Genomic DNA, 14750 nt, shown 5'->3' with positions numbered 1-14750 from the left:
TACGAACTCATTTATCTTCACAATTAGAATGATCATCCAGTGATCACGTTAGAAAACACCAGGGTCATGCTGATAGAGGCACTGGGAGGAGGGAACTAGAATCTATAGGAGCAGAGGGGCATTGCCTTTGGGTGAAACTGAGGAAGATCCAGTGCACCCTTGCTTGAGAAGAGGACTCCAACTACTGCCCTTCTTACAGCACCATAAAAGATGGAGCCAAGTAAGATACCTCAAGTCTGTCCCAGCAAACAAAACAAACAAAAAAGGAGACATCTTATGGTCTGAAGTTTGAATTGGGTAGTACCTGATTAATTATCTTTAGCCTTCTTTCATTTACTTCTTTTTTATCCCAATATTTTCTTCTACCTTGCTTCATCTGTTTCCAATTTTGTGGTAAAAAGCTTTGCAATGTTCTCCTCCCCATGAATAAATGCTATGTAAATTTAATAAGAAACCATATTGAGCAGTAAGTCAAGCAAGATGGATGGAGAGGAGGACATGTGGAGCAACATGGTGAAAATGAGATGGGAGTCAAGTTATAAAGGACCTTAAATGCCTCGGCAAAGAGGGTGAACGGTACTCTGAAGGCAACAGCATGTGACTGCAGGTTTTTGAAGAGTATGATATGATCCAGCATAGACTTTAAGGAAATTAATCTGGGGGCAGATGTGAAGAATCATTTGAAATGTTAAGCCTCTTGACAGAAGACCAGTTAGAAGATTTGCCAAGAGCTGGAGAGAAGATGGTGAGGCCTGAACTCCATTAGTGACTGGGCTTCTGCCAGTCCTCAGGATGCCTTTGTGCATAGTAGAAAAACGTGTTCCTTGACATGGCTTGGCATGGCTTGGTCTCTTGGCGGGTGCCTTTGTACAGTGTACAACCTGAATCACCATATTTGATGACCCTGGGCAGTAAGAATGAAAAACAGAGTTGTGTGTTTGATTATATATACTGCAGTGGGGGAGAAGGAATCCAAAACCTGAGAAATTGCCTGGAAAGAACTGATGTCAAGTTGTGGTTCTGCATGATTCCTCTAAAGATACGTTTTTGTTGTAGGTAGAGGAAGAGAAGAATGTACAAATTCTGAGAGAACTATCTTGGAGACTAAACCACTCAGAACATTGACATTCTTATTTCTGACCCAGAAGCCTTTATTTTCACTGAGTTATTAAATATTCTTTTTGATTAAAAGCATAGTCTTTTAAAATAAGGAAGAAGGGTTAGGCACAACTTTCATAAAAATATCAGGAACTTTAGATTGCAAGGGTGAAATAAGTCATATTTAGCTCCAAAATGATGGCTATTTATGAGAGAGAGAGAGAGATGAGACAGAGAGAGAGAGAGAACACGCACATTACCTTTGGACCCGGTTCACCTTGCTGGCCCTTTGGTCCTCGGAGTCCCGGACCACCCTGGCAAACAGATTTAAGCATTAGCTGAAAGACAAATCTCAAAACAGTGTATTTCATTCATTTTCCTTAATAGTATGAATTAACTCATTATTATTTTATGTAAAGGCCAACACATTGTGTAATAGTATACATTCATCATGATCCTTAACTGGAAATTTACCACCCAGCCCCAGCGGTGCAGACGATTTCATGGTTTTGGAAAACTTTCTTTGCCAAATCCTTTTTAACTATTGAAAAATTGTAAGATTTATTTACTTAGTGGTTATAGAAGACTACCGTTACGAATGATCCAAAGAATACACTGTTAATCAAAATTATATATGTTACAAAACATACATATATAACACACAAAACATAACTTTGAGATGATCCAATTAAATTGTAGAAAGCACATGAAAGTAGCAACAACCTAATTTTCTTTATTTTCACAGCAAAAGGACAGTTAGTTTCATCTTTCTGAAAGTTGTCATTCATATTTCCCCTCAAAACTTTTGCCATATTATCTAGCCTATTAATTAATAGCAGTTTTCTTTATATAGATATATATCTACAAACATAATATGTGTATGTATATTCCCTGTATATATGTTCATATGTGTCTAAACACGTGTGTATTTACTGAATATCTTAATTGACTATTTCACTTATTTTAAAATCAAATACAGCATTACAGTAAATGAAAAAAAGTATCACTTGCTAAAACTATAAGGTAATCTTAGAAATCAATACACTATAAATAGTGCTATTAAATTCAGCTAGATTGGCCGGGTGCGGTGGCTCATGCCTGTAATCCCAGCACTTTGGGAGGCCGAGGCGGGCGGATCATGAGGTCAGGAGATCGAGACCATCCTGGCTAACACGGTGAAACACCGTCTCTACTGAAAATACAAAAAAATTAGCCAGGCGTGGTGGCGGGTGCCTGTAGTCCCAGCTACTCAGGAGGCTGAGGCAGGAGAATGGTGTGAATGAACCCGGGAGGCAGAGCTTGCAGTGAGCTGAGATCACTGCACTCCAGCCTGGGCGACAAAGCAAGACTCCCTCTCAAAACAAAAAAAATTTAGCTAGATTCTGTTTCTATTGAAGTCTGTGAGCCAAGAGTTCGCTCTTTGATAAAAAGAGAGATGAATAAGTGTTAGGAGGACCATGTGGGCACTAGACAGAATTTATATTTCACCTGAGCAGAAGGATTGAAAAATCATTGAAAATGGAATAACTTTCTCCCTGTGTGATTCCAATTTATTTCACGCTATGTACAGGATTACTAAAAGGGATTCTGTACACTATTAGCAGAACACTGTATCACTTAAGAAAACACTGGGTCAGGTGATCTTTAAAATTTCCTCAGCTTTTAAAAAAACCATTTACATGCACTCTTTTTATCAATTAGTTGCTCATCTTCCAGATTTTAAAAATACAATTATAAAATGTAATTTTATTTATGTGCATCTGTATCTATAGAAAATACTGCCTATAGTATTACTGTATTATTTGCTGTATATGTTTTAAATATGTGATGTCACACTTTTTACATAGTTATGACTTCAACTTAATATGCTTTAGTGATTTTTTATTATAGCACACATAGATCTAATTCATTCTTAACTGCTGCATAGTTGTCTGAACCTTGGATATGTAAGAGTTTGTTTAGCCATTCTTTTATTATTGGAAATTTAAGTAGTTTCATTCCCACAGTTTTCAGCCATTTAAATAATGCTTCAGGCTGGGCACGCTGGCTCACGCCTGTAATCCCAGCACTTTGGGAGGCCAAGGCGGGTGGATCACTTGAGGTTAGGAGTTCGAGACCAGCCTGGCCAATATGGTAAAACCCCATCTCTACTAAAAATAAAAAATTAGCTGAGCTTGGTGGCACAGGCCTATAATCCCAGCTATTTGGGAGGTTGAGGCAGGAGAATCGCTTAAACCCAGGAGGCAGAGGTTGCAGTGAGCCGAGATCACGCCACTGCACCCCAGCCTAAGGGACAGAGTGAGACTCCATCTCAAAAAATTAAAAACTAAAACAAATTTTTAAAATGCTTCAATTAACATCCCTACATATCCCTTAAGTAAAACTGTTACGTTTCTCAGAAGAAGATACCAAGAGTAGAATCGTAAGTGAAAGTTGATAAATTTGCAGATCTATTATGAAATTGCACTCTAAACTAACTGTGCCAGTTTATAGATCTACCAATAGTTTAAGAGGGTCCCTGTTTCCTTAAATCTTAATCAACCCTGAGTATTATCAAACTTTACATTTTTATCAAGCTGATTGCTAAAAAAAACCTTATTCTTGTTCTAATTTTCATTTCCCTGAAAACTATTATGCTTATGTATCTTTTCATAAGTTTATCTATTTGCATTTATTCTCACTGTGACTGTCTATTTGTAGACGTTACTCAGTTTTCTATTGGGTTACATGTCTTTTTTTCTCTTTAATGAGTAGAAATTCTTCATATGAAGTCATAAATTGCTTGGTGATGGAAATGCATTCTGAGAAATGGTTGTTAGGCAATTTTGTTGTTATGTGAACATCATGGAGTGTACTTACACAAACTTAGATGTTATATATACTTTTATTTATAGGTATTTTCTACATGTAAAACCAAATGTTCCAGCACCATTATTGAACATCAATCATTTCTATACTTGATCTGCAGTGCCAATATCAAGTGCCATATATCAGATTTCCATACATGCTTCATTACAGTTTTTCCCCCAGTGTGTCAGACACTATGGCTGGCTACCTAAGAGCCTTTTCTGACCCCCTTCTCCCTTTCAACCCTACGATAAAGGCCAAAAAAGACAGATACTTGTTTTCTCAGCTTTTCTTTGCAACCAGGAATAGTTGTGTTAAGCAGTTTTGGCCAATTTGATCAAGAAGCAGCGAACCTAAGAAAAGCTCGAGCAAGCACAAGTCCTTCAGGAAGTTGTCTAGCAGCCTCATTTGCCTTCTTCAGACCATCTGCCTCTAAACCCTTCATTGAGTAAACAATAAATGTCCTATTGTCCTCATAGTTTACGCTACTGTGTTAGCTAAATTTTCTGTTTCTCGCAGCCTAGTCTATCCCAGTTAATATACCCAGTCTGTCACAATTTTTTAATTTTGTTTGTGCATCTTAAATGATTTGTTTTCAACTGAAGATTTTATTCAAATATATATTCAAATATATCTTCAACTGAAGATTTTATTCCAATAATAATAATCAAGACTGTTTATCTCACAGATACTCAAGTCAGAGGCACCATGTCTAAAAGCCAGGGACCATTTTATACTTCTAACTTACTTTCCACCTCATCCTTTACCCTTGTCACTGGGCATATGACAAGAATTCAACAAATACTTGTGGATGAAAACAGTCATTTTTTCAATGAGAGGGTTAGCCTTTGCAAAGAGAATATGATTTCTCTACCCAGGCCTTCCTACAGATCCTTTAGTTTTATTGATACCTTATACTACTTATACTACTGTGTAAATTCATGAATGAGAAAACAAAGTATGTTCAATCATCAAACAGAATTTATTACATATTGCTCAAGATACTATTTCTTAATTAATTATGCTTTATTTAGAATACAAAATTTCCTTATTTGAAATTTTTGAAACATAAAATTTCAATTGCTTTTTTCTCATTTTACATCTTTTTTCCCCCTTCAAATCAAAGCTCAACCCTTCCCTTTCACATCTTTGCTGCTTCTCTCCATTAGAAAGTTTGCTGTTTAGGTCACAAATAAATATTTTATGACTTGTTCCAGCATATTACAAACGAAAAAACTTGAAAACCCTCCTGCTATAAACATGTATTAATGCTGGCTAAAACACTATTGTAATTAAGAACTCTATTCTTAAGTACCAAGAAGAAAGAAACAATAAAAAACTATAGTATACATGTGAACTGAAACTGCCCTCAGGAAGGATGGAAAAGATGGCTGAGGCTTGCTGGAAAGTTTATGTTTTAGAGCTCACACAAGCAATAATAATAATCAAGACATCTAATTTGTGATGTTAAAAACAGTATTAAAATATTGGGTAGTAAGAGCACATAAATTATTAAGAAGATGATCTAAGATAAAAGAATTCCAACTCATCATACTGGCAAAGAAGGATAGAAATAGTGATTATTTTAAACTTTGTTAAGCTAAGTATATCTGGTAAAAACTTCTGGGTTTAACTATTAATAGAAAAGCTACAGAGTATACTTTCCAAACTAGTGGAGGGGAAAAAAAGAATACAAAAAAAGCAAAAATTAAAGACAAAAATAAATACAATCTCAAGCAAGAAATATATATGTAATACAAATTAAAAAGCAAAAATTAAGAAATTAAGAAAAACCAAGAAAGTAAAATTAAAGTTGTGGATGTAAATCAGAATAGGTCAGTTATCACAACCAACAGAGTGGATTAAACTATGAAAGAAAGATTGTAAAACTGGATTAAAAGCAAAATCTTGGCATATGCTATTTAAAGAGAAATATCTAAAATATAAATATAAAAACATTGAAATGTCGCAAATAAAAAATGAAGAAAATATATATGTTACAAATTAATATTTATTAAGATTTGCCCATATATTTGCTATTTCTTTGGTCATAATTTCTTCTGGTATCATTTTTCTTTATTTTAAATTATGTCCTAGGCATATTCCTTAATGAGAGAATATTGGTGGTAAATTATTAGTTTTTGTTCGTCTGAAATATTTTTATTTCTGACATCTGAAATGTTTTCAAAAGATAGTTTTCGGCCAGGTGCGGTGGCTCACGCCGGTAATCCCAGCACTTTGGGAGGCCGAGGCGGGCAGATCAGCTGAGGTCAGGAGTTCAAGACCAGCCTGACAAACATGGAGAAACCCCGTCTCTGCTAAAAATACAAAAAATTAGCCTGGCGTGGTGGCACATGCCTGTAATCCCAGCTACTCGGGAGGCTGAGGCAGGAGAATCGCTTGAACCTGGGAGGCGGAGGTTGCGGTGAGCCGAGACTGTGCCATTCCACTCCAGCCTGGGCAACAAGAGCAAAACTCCATCCCAAAAGAAAAAAAAAAAAAGATACTTTTCACAGTTGTACAGAGATTGCTAATTGTCCTCACATTCATTTCCAGTGCTTCTTTGTAATAATACAATCCCCTGAGTTTTAATTAACACATAACCATCCAACTACGGACTTGATTTCTTGGAATCCTATGTAAGTAGGTATGACCTTATGACTAAGTGCTGGCTAATGGAATATGAGCGAAAGGTGCTGCATATACCCTGGGAGTTGTTCTTAAATGAAAACCAAATGCTATCCTCAACCATTTTCTCTCTTTCCAACTGGCTGGAATGAGAACATGTAAGTTAGACAAATTAGAAAATTAAAAAATTAGACAAAGAATCCAAAACACAAATATTGAAACTATATTAATATTAGACAAATCAGACTTGAAGTAAAAAGCATTACTGAAGTTAAATGGTTTCATTCACAATGATTCACATAACAAGCCAAATAGGAAGATAATGTTTCTAATATTTTGGACATTTTAATATAATCTCAGGATATATAAAAAATTAAAATTAAGCAGGGTCAGGAAGTTCTTTGAAACTAATGAGAACAAAGGTACAACATACCAGAATCTCTGGGACACAGCTAAGGCAGTGTTAAGAGAGAAATTCATAGCACTAAACACACACATCAAAAAGTTAGAAGGATCTCAAATTAACAACCTAATATCACAACTGAGAGAATAAGAGAAGCAAGAGCAAACCAACCCCAAAACTAGCAGGAGACAAGAAATAACCAAGATCAGGGCTGAACTGAAAGAAATCAAGACATGCAAACACATTCAAAAGACAACAAATCCAGTAGTTAGTTTTTTGAAAAATTAATAAGATAGATAAGCCACCAGCTAGACTAATAAAGCAGAAAAGAAAGAAGATCCAAATAAATACAATTACAAATGACAAAGGGGATGTTACACTGACCCCACAGAAATAAAAGTAACCATTAGGAACTACTACAAATACCTCTATGCACACATACTAGAAAACCTAGAAGAGATGGATAAATGCCTGGACACACACACCCTCCCAAGACTAAACCAGAAAGAAATTGATTCCCTGAACAGACCAATAACAAGGTCTGAAATTGAATCCATAATAAATAGTCTAGCAATGAAAAAAAGCCCAGGGCCAGATAGATTCACAGTCAAATTCTACCAGATGTACAAAGAAGAGCTGGTAACATTCCTTTTGAAACGATTCCAAAAAATTGAGGAGGAATAACTCCTCCTCAACTCATTCTATGAGGTCAGCATCATCCTGATAGCAAAACCTGAAAGAGACACAATGACAGAAAAGAAAATTTCTGGCTAATATCCTTGATGAACATCAATTCAAAATTCCTCAACAAAATATGTGAAAACTGAATCCAGCAGCACACCGAAAAGCTAATCCACCACAGTCAAGTAGGCTTCATCCCTGGGATGCTAGGTTGGCTCAACATACACAAATCAATAAATGTGATTCATCACCTAAACAGAACCAAAGACAAAAACCACATAATTATCTCAATAGATGCAAAAAAGGCTTTTGATAAAATTCAACATCCCTTCATGTTAAAAACTCTCAATAAAATAGGTATTGAAGGAACATACCTTAAAATAATAAGAGCCATATATGACAAACCTGCAGCCAACATCATACTGAATGGGCAAAAGCTGGAAGCATTTCCTATTGAAAACCAGCACAAGACAAGGCTGTTCTCTCTCACCACTCCTATTTAACATAGTATTGGAAGTCCTGGCCAGTGCAATCAGGCAAGAGAAAGAAAGGCATCCAAATAGGAAGACAGGGAGTCAAACTATCCCTGTTTGAAGATGACATGATTCTATATCTAGAAAACACCATCGTCTTAGCCCAAAAGCTCCTTCAGCTAATAAACAACTTTGGCAAAGTTTCAGGATATAAAATCAATGCACAAAGATCACTAACATCCCTATACACCAACAGCAGCCAAGCTAAGAGCCAAATCAAGAATGCAATCCCATCCACAATTGCCACAAAAAGCATAAAATACCTAGGAATACAGCTACTAGGAAGCTGAAAGATCTCTACAATGAGAATTATAACACTGCTCAAAGAAATCATAGATGACATAAACAAATGGAAAAACATTTCATGCTCTTGGATAGGAAGTATCAATATTGTTAAAATGGCCATACTCCCCAAAGCAATTTACAGCATTAATGCTGCTCCTATCAAACTACCAATAACATTCTTTACAGAACTAGAAAAAAACTATTTTAAAATTTATGTGGAACCACAAAGGAGCCTGGATAGTCAAGGCAATCCTAAGCAAAAAGAACAAAGCTGGAGCATCATGTTATGCAACTTCAAACTATACTATAGGGCTATGGTAATCAAAACGGTATGGTACTGGTACAAAAACAGACACATAGACCAGGGGACTAGAATACAGAACCCAAAAATAAGACCACACACCTATGACCATCTGATCTTCAACAGAGCTGACAAAAACAAGCAATGGAGAAAGGATTCCCTATTCAATAAATGGTACTAGGATAACTGGCTAGCCATATGCAGAAGACTGAAACTGAACCCCTTCCTTACACCATATACAAAGACTAACTCAAGATGGACTAAAGACTTAAATGTAAAACCCACAAATATAAAAACCCTGGAAGACAACCTAGGCAATACCATTCAGGACATAGGCACGAGCAAAGATTTCATGACAAAGAAGACACCAAAAGCAATCACAACAAAAGCAAAAATTTACAAATGGGCTCTAATTATACTAACGTGCTTCTGCACAGCAAAAGTAACTATCAACAGAGTAAACAGACAACCTACAGAATGGAAGAAAATTTTTGCAAACTATGCATCTGACAAAGGTCTAATATCCAGCCTCTATTAGAACTTAAACAAATTTACAAGAAAAAAACCCAAATGACCCCATTAAAAAGAGAGCAAAGGACATAAACAGACACTTTTCAAAAGAAGACATACAAGTGGCCAGAAAGCATATGAAAAAAAGCTCAATATCACACTGATCATGAGAGAAATGAAAATCAAAACCACAATGAAATACCATCTCACAGCAGTCAGAATGCCTATTATTAAAACTTAAAAAAATAACTGATGCTGGCAAGGTTGCGGAGAAAAGGGAACACTTATACACTGTTGGTGGGAATGTAAATTAGTTCAACCGTTGTGAAAAGCAGTGTGGAGATTCCTCAAAGAGCTACAAACAGAACAACCATTCAACCCAGCAATCCTATTACTGCGTATATACCCAAAGGAATACAAACCATTCTATCATAAAGACATATACACACGAATGTTCATTGTAGCACTATTCACAATAGCAAAGACATGGAATCAACCTAAATGCCCATCAGTTACAGATTGGATAAAGAAAATGTGGTACATATACATCATGGAATACTATGCAGCTATAAAAAAGATCAAGATCATGTCTTTTGTGGGAACACGGATGGAGCAGGAGGCCTTTATCCTTAAGAAGCTAACACAGAAACAGAAAACCAAATGCCACATGATTTCACTTATAAGTGGGAGCTAAATGATGAGAACTCATGGACACGAGGAAGGGAACAACAGACACGGGGGCCTACTTGAGGGTGGAGGATGGAAGGAGAGAAAGGAGCAGAAAAATAGCTATTGAGTACTAGACTTGGTACTTGGGTGATGAATTAATCTGTACAACAAATCCTCGTGACATGAGTTTACCTATCTATGTAACAAACCTTCGCATGTACCCCTGAACCTAAAGTAAAAGTTTAAAAAAAGAGAGAAAGTGGACAAAGCAGGTGTATGCAAATCTTATAGGTACAAGTAAAGGTCCTGGTTTGAAATATTCACACTGAAAATTAACCATAGTAGCTTTAAGGGAAGATTTTGAGTATAGACCAGTATGAGACATCGTATGGCACAGTGGTGAGAAGCATCATCTCTAGGAGTCATGGAGACTTGGATTTGAAGCCCAGCCCAGCTCCTCCAAGCTGTGTTCTTTAATCAAGTTACTTAACATCTCTGTGTCTCACTGCATTCCTACAATTAAGTGAGTAATAGCCATTTAGTACAGTAGACAACACATACTAGACACACAAGTGATAGCTGTTAATATTATTAAAGAACATTTAAGGCTGAACTCAGCAAGACTTACTGGTGGGCCCGCTGGTCCCAGAGCCACTTCATTGGTTTCAGAACAGGAGCAGGAATGGGGAAGGTCTGGGCAAGACTCATCATCCCTCTGAAAAGAAACAAAAAAAGCAAAACCATTAGCATGCCAGTTTATACAAATGGCTTTATTGGCTCAAAGAAAACAGTTTGATTTAAGATATTTTTAGACTTTCAAGTGTACATTAGAAAGGCAGAGAATATTCACTCCTGATTACAAAATCTTTTCTATAAAGAAAAATGAATGGGTACTTCCTAGTCACTGATAATCACTATTATCAATGGGTGTTGCTAAAACCAGCTTGGGAATCCAGGTGAGGAAAGACAATCAGAAGTGAGTGCAACAAAAAAAAATCTTGATTACTATTTAATTCTGTTGGTTGAAGTGATAGTACTCTGCGAACTAAAGGTCTTGAAAACTTTTTTATGCTACAATAATTTTTCTGTTTCAAAGGATAAAAGAAAACTTGGAGTACTCAATCAAAACAACTATATCTATACTAAAACAAACAAAGAAAAACAAAATAAAATCAATGTTTAAACTCTTCATCAATTCCCTATGACAATTTCCACAACTGCTCACATTCTGTGGTTGAAAGTAAGAAAAACATCACAGTGTAGATCTAAGGCTCTGGAATAGGAGAACATTATTCTTCTCTCTTAGGGAATATTGTTGTCATGTGACATTACAAAATAGATTACTAATGGAAGGCTGAATATATCCGAATGAGTTACTGGAATGTAGAGGAAGACAGAGCACCTGCTAACAGCTATTGAACAATTTGTAAATATCCCATTTAGAGCAGCAGCCAAAATAAGCTCAGCACTGGGATAAGATACTATAGAAGTTCATGGAGTTCATCAGTCCCTTTGGATAGAGAAAAAACTAGTCATTATTTAAGACTTCGGAGGAAAATAAAATTAGAGCCACATAGAGCACAGATGACAGCTAAATTGCCAAACTGAAAATAATCTGAGTCTCTACAACATTCACAACAGAAACCCAAGAAAGGTTAAGCAAATGGACTGTTACATGGTGTATATACTTTTCTCTAAATGTTGGACAACAGTAAAAGACTTCAGTTCAAATCCCCTGTGAACACATCTGGCCTGAAATCTGGCCAGCTAGAGTGAAACATAAACTTAAGTATTCTGAAAGATCCCAAAATAAGGCTAACAACAGGCCACCTGTAGCCAGCGACTCAGTGATGGTTTTGCCAGTGCTGCTGACTGTTACTGTACCGTGTCTTTTTACTATGGAATTTACACCTCTTCAATGAGACAAGTAAAAAGAAAAGGAACGAGAAGGGTCCTTTCCTAGAAAAAGTGGTGATCACATCTTTGCTTGATACAACAGAGGATTCTGAGTGTTTCTCCTGCCAATTTCACATCTACCTTCCCTTTAGCACAACATCAAGGTGTATCTAATTTAATTTCTTCCAGAGTTTACTAGAAACTTATTTTGGTGAAGAAATATTAAGTTGCTTCCTTCTCAAATACAGACTGCCATGAATTTGGTGCTTGCAATAGATGTTGTGAGGTGTTAAGTCTTATTTATATAGTTTGGCTTTTTGATATGGTAAGTCTTACTGATACAGTTTGGCTGTGTCCGCACCCAAATCTCATCTTGATATAGTTCCCATAATCCCCATATGTCACAGGTAGGACCCAGTGGAGTAACTTTTTCAACTCAGTAACTTTTTCTTCAGTGCATAATGTAAGCCAGGTATGAATCATAGGGGCGGTTACCTCCATGCTGTTCTTGTGATAGTGAGCACATTCTCATGAGATCTGATGGTTTTATAAGGGGCTTTCCCCCCACCTTCGCTCTGCACTTCTCCTTGCTGCCACCTTGTGAAGAAGGAAGTGTTTGCTTCCCCTTCCACCATGTTTGTAAGTTTCCTGAGGCCTCCCCAGCCGTAAAAAACTGTGAGTCAACTAAACCTTCCTTTATAAATTACCCAGTCTCGGGTATGTCTTTATTAGCAGCATGAGAACAGACTAATACAGTTATAAGGTCAAATCTCACAGACTTCATGAAGGGTTCCCCATGCTCTGGATCCAGAATCCCAGCTTTAATTATTAAGACATGACTACTGCCCAACCATGACAGGGTCATCCGTGCCAGCTTACTTGTCCTAGGATCCTAAGATGTAAATCTGTTTTTTTGTTTGTATATATATATATGGGTATACACACATCCCAACAGTAAGAAATTATGCTTATATAGGAATAAAATATAAATATCATTTTTTCTTCCAATTTATGTGTATTATATTTTATATGGGCTACTGAGTTGTTAGGACATAAATATTTACACCATCACTTGGTATAAATAACTTTTAAATGTTTAGTTTTCTAGTAGCATCACATACAGGTTATGTAGATTATGACTACAGTTCTAAAATTGTACACCAAGATGCCCGGGAGCACTATGTTGAACTCACAGGGGTCCTGTGAATGTTTTAAAAATTTAAGAGAAGCACAGCAATATTCAGCACCCACTGGACTTCCTGTGAATGATAAGCTCAAGGTAGTCTGCAGTTTCAACATTAGATTTTGCAACACTTTTTTTGGATGATGCCCTAATTTACAAATATAGCTGCTATGATGAAAGGAAAGTACTATGAGAAAAGCAATGTAGAAAAAGAAGTGAGGATGGCAATGGCCAATGTGATCCCAAGATATGGGAAATTCTGCGGGGCTCAGGTAAGCACACACATCCCATCAGTAAGCAATTTTGGTCATTTAAGAATAAAATATAAATATCACTTTTTTCTTTCAATGTATGTGCATTTTATTTTATATGGCTACTGAGTTGTTAGGACATAAATATTTAGTAAGATGTTTGGACCTACTATTTCATAAATGGAACTGCAAGGTGTTTCTTTTGGCTTAGGGGTGCAAGAAAAAACTTGAGACACTAAGGGCTTCATGAGCCATGGAATCTGGGAACATCTGGACTATGTGTAAATGGCACCCTCTGAGTTGGGCAGTTCACACTGTATGTAATCCTAGGTCATACAGGAAAAATCTTGTTAATTTCAGACATGCCTCTTTATTAATCTCTTTCTCATTTTATCATCTCAATGAGTTGCCTATGATATGAATGTTGAGAAATAGCTTCTCATTTCCAGAAAATTAAATACAATTAAAAAAATTAATAGAAATGAAGGAAGCATTCTTACCAGGCCTGGAAGTTCACAGCATTTGTCTGTATCGGCCCATGATGTGGAGCAAACAATATCAAACATCTGTAACTGGAACTGTGATTTAAAAAGAAAATTGTCATTCAATAAAATATATATAAATAAATTATCTTTATAATGATTTTATGTTATATATTATATAACAGAATACCAATACATTAATAATACATTACAGTAAGTAAATTAAAAAGTAACTCCAACAATGTCAAACTAATTTTTTTCCTCAAACACACAGTGGTCTAAGATTTTGTCTACAATTATTCATCCACCATCTAAACCCTCTTATTTATCAAAACTTCCCCTCCGTTTCTACCTAAAGAGTAAGCTTAGCTCCTCTGTTAAAGTCTTCCTTACAAAGCCCATCACAGCTGCTGCCAAATGACTCTGTAACCACACAACACTCCATATGCCTCCTCTATAGCACACCTCCCACTACACAATTATTTACATTACCAAACTCATCTTTAGGTCACCTATCATAATATGTGGCATATAAAAAGCACTCAGGAAGGCTTATTGAATTAATTCTCACTTCATTCCTTTGTACATACACTCAGTAACTTTTTCTTCAGTGCATAATGTAAGCCAGATACTATGTAGACTTTTAGGATACAAACATTTTTTAAAAAATCATAGTCCTGACCTAGAGGAACTTACAGTGGGTGAGTGGGGACCACATAAACATGGTACACAATGTGGCAAATGTCATGACAGCTTCACATTAAGTATTGTGAGAATGTAAGCTATGTGTATTTTTATTTAAGCCATTGATCATGCCATAAATATTTAGACAGGCTTGCTCCACTCATGTATGTTGGTGATAAGTCAATATACACGTTGAAATATACAGAAACGTAATTATAACATCATTAAGGGCTAACACCAGCTTAATGACCCAATCATTTTTACTATATTTCTTCTGACATTATTTTCAAATATTAAGA

The 14750-nt window shown here is 36.1% G+C and overlaps 1 protein-coding gene across 2 annotated transcripts in view; it reads right to left on the bottom strand.

Moving 5' to 3' along the window:
• The window catches only part of COL14A1 (collagen type XIV alpha 1 chain), a 240948-nt gene that overhangs the window by 57393 nt on the left and 168805 nt on the right, over positions 1-14750 (bottom strand). For both annotated transcript variants that reach the window (XM_024251441.3, XM_024251440.3), the window contains exons 35-37: positions 13786-13863; positions 10584-10670; positions 1359-1412 (exon numbers count right to left, since the gene is read on the bottom strand). In XM_024251441.3, coding sequence (XP_024107209.3) covers positions 1359-1412; positions 10584-10670; positions 13786-13863 — 219 coding nt within the window. The remainder of the gene's footprint in view (positions 1-1358; positions 1413-10583; positions 10671-13785; positions 13864-14750) is intronic.

This window comes from Pongo abelii, chromosome 7, assembly GCF_028885655.2.
Source record: "Pongo abelii isolate AG06213 chromosome 7, NHGRI_mPonAbe1-v2.0_pri, whole genome shotgun sequence".
Lineage (NCBI taxonomy): Eukaryota > Metazoa > Chordata > Mammalia > Primates > Hominidae > Pongo > Pongo abelii.
This window is presented reverse-complemented; position numbering and strand designations above follow the sequence as displayed.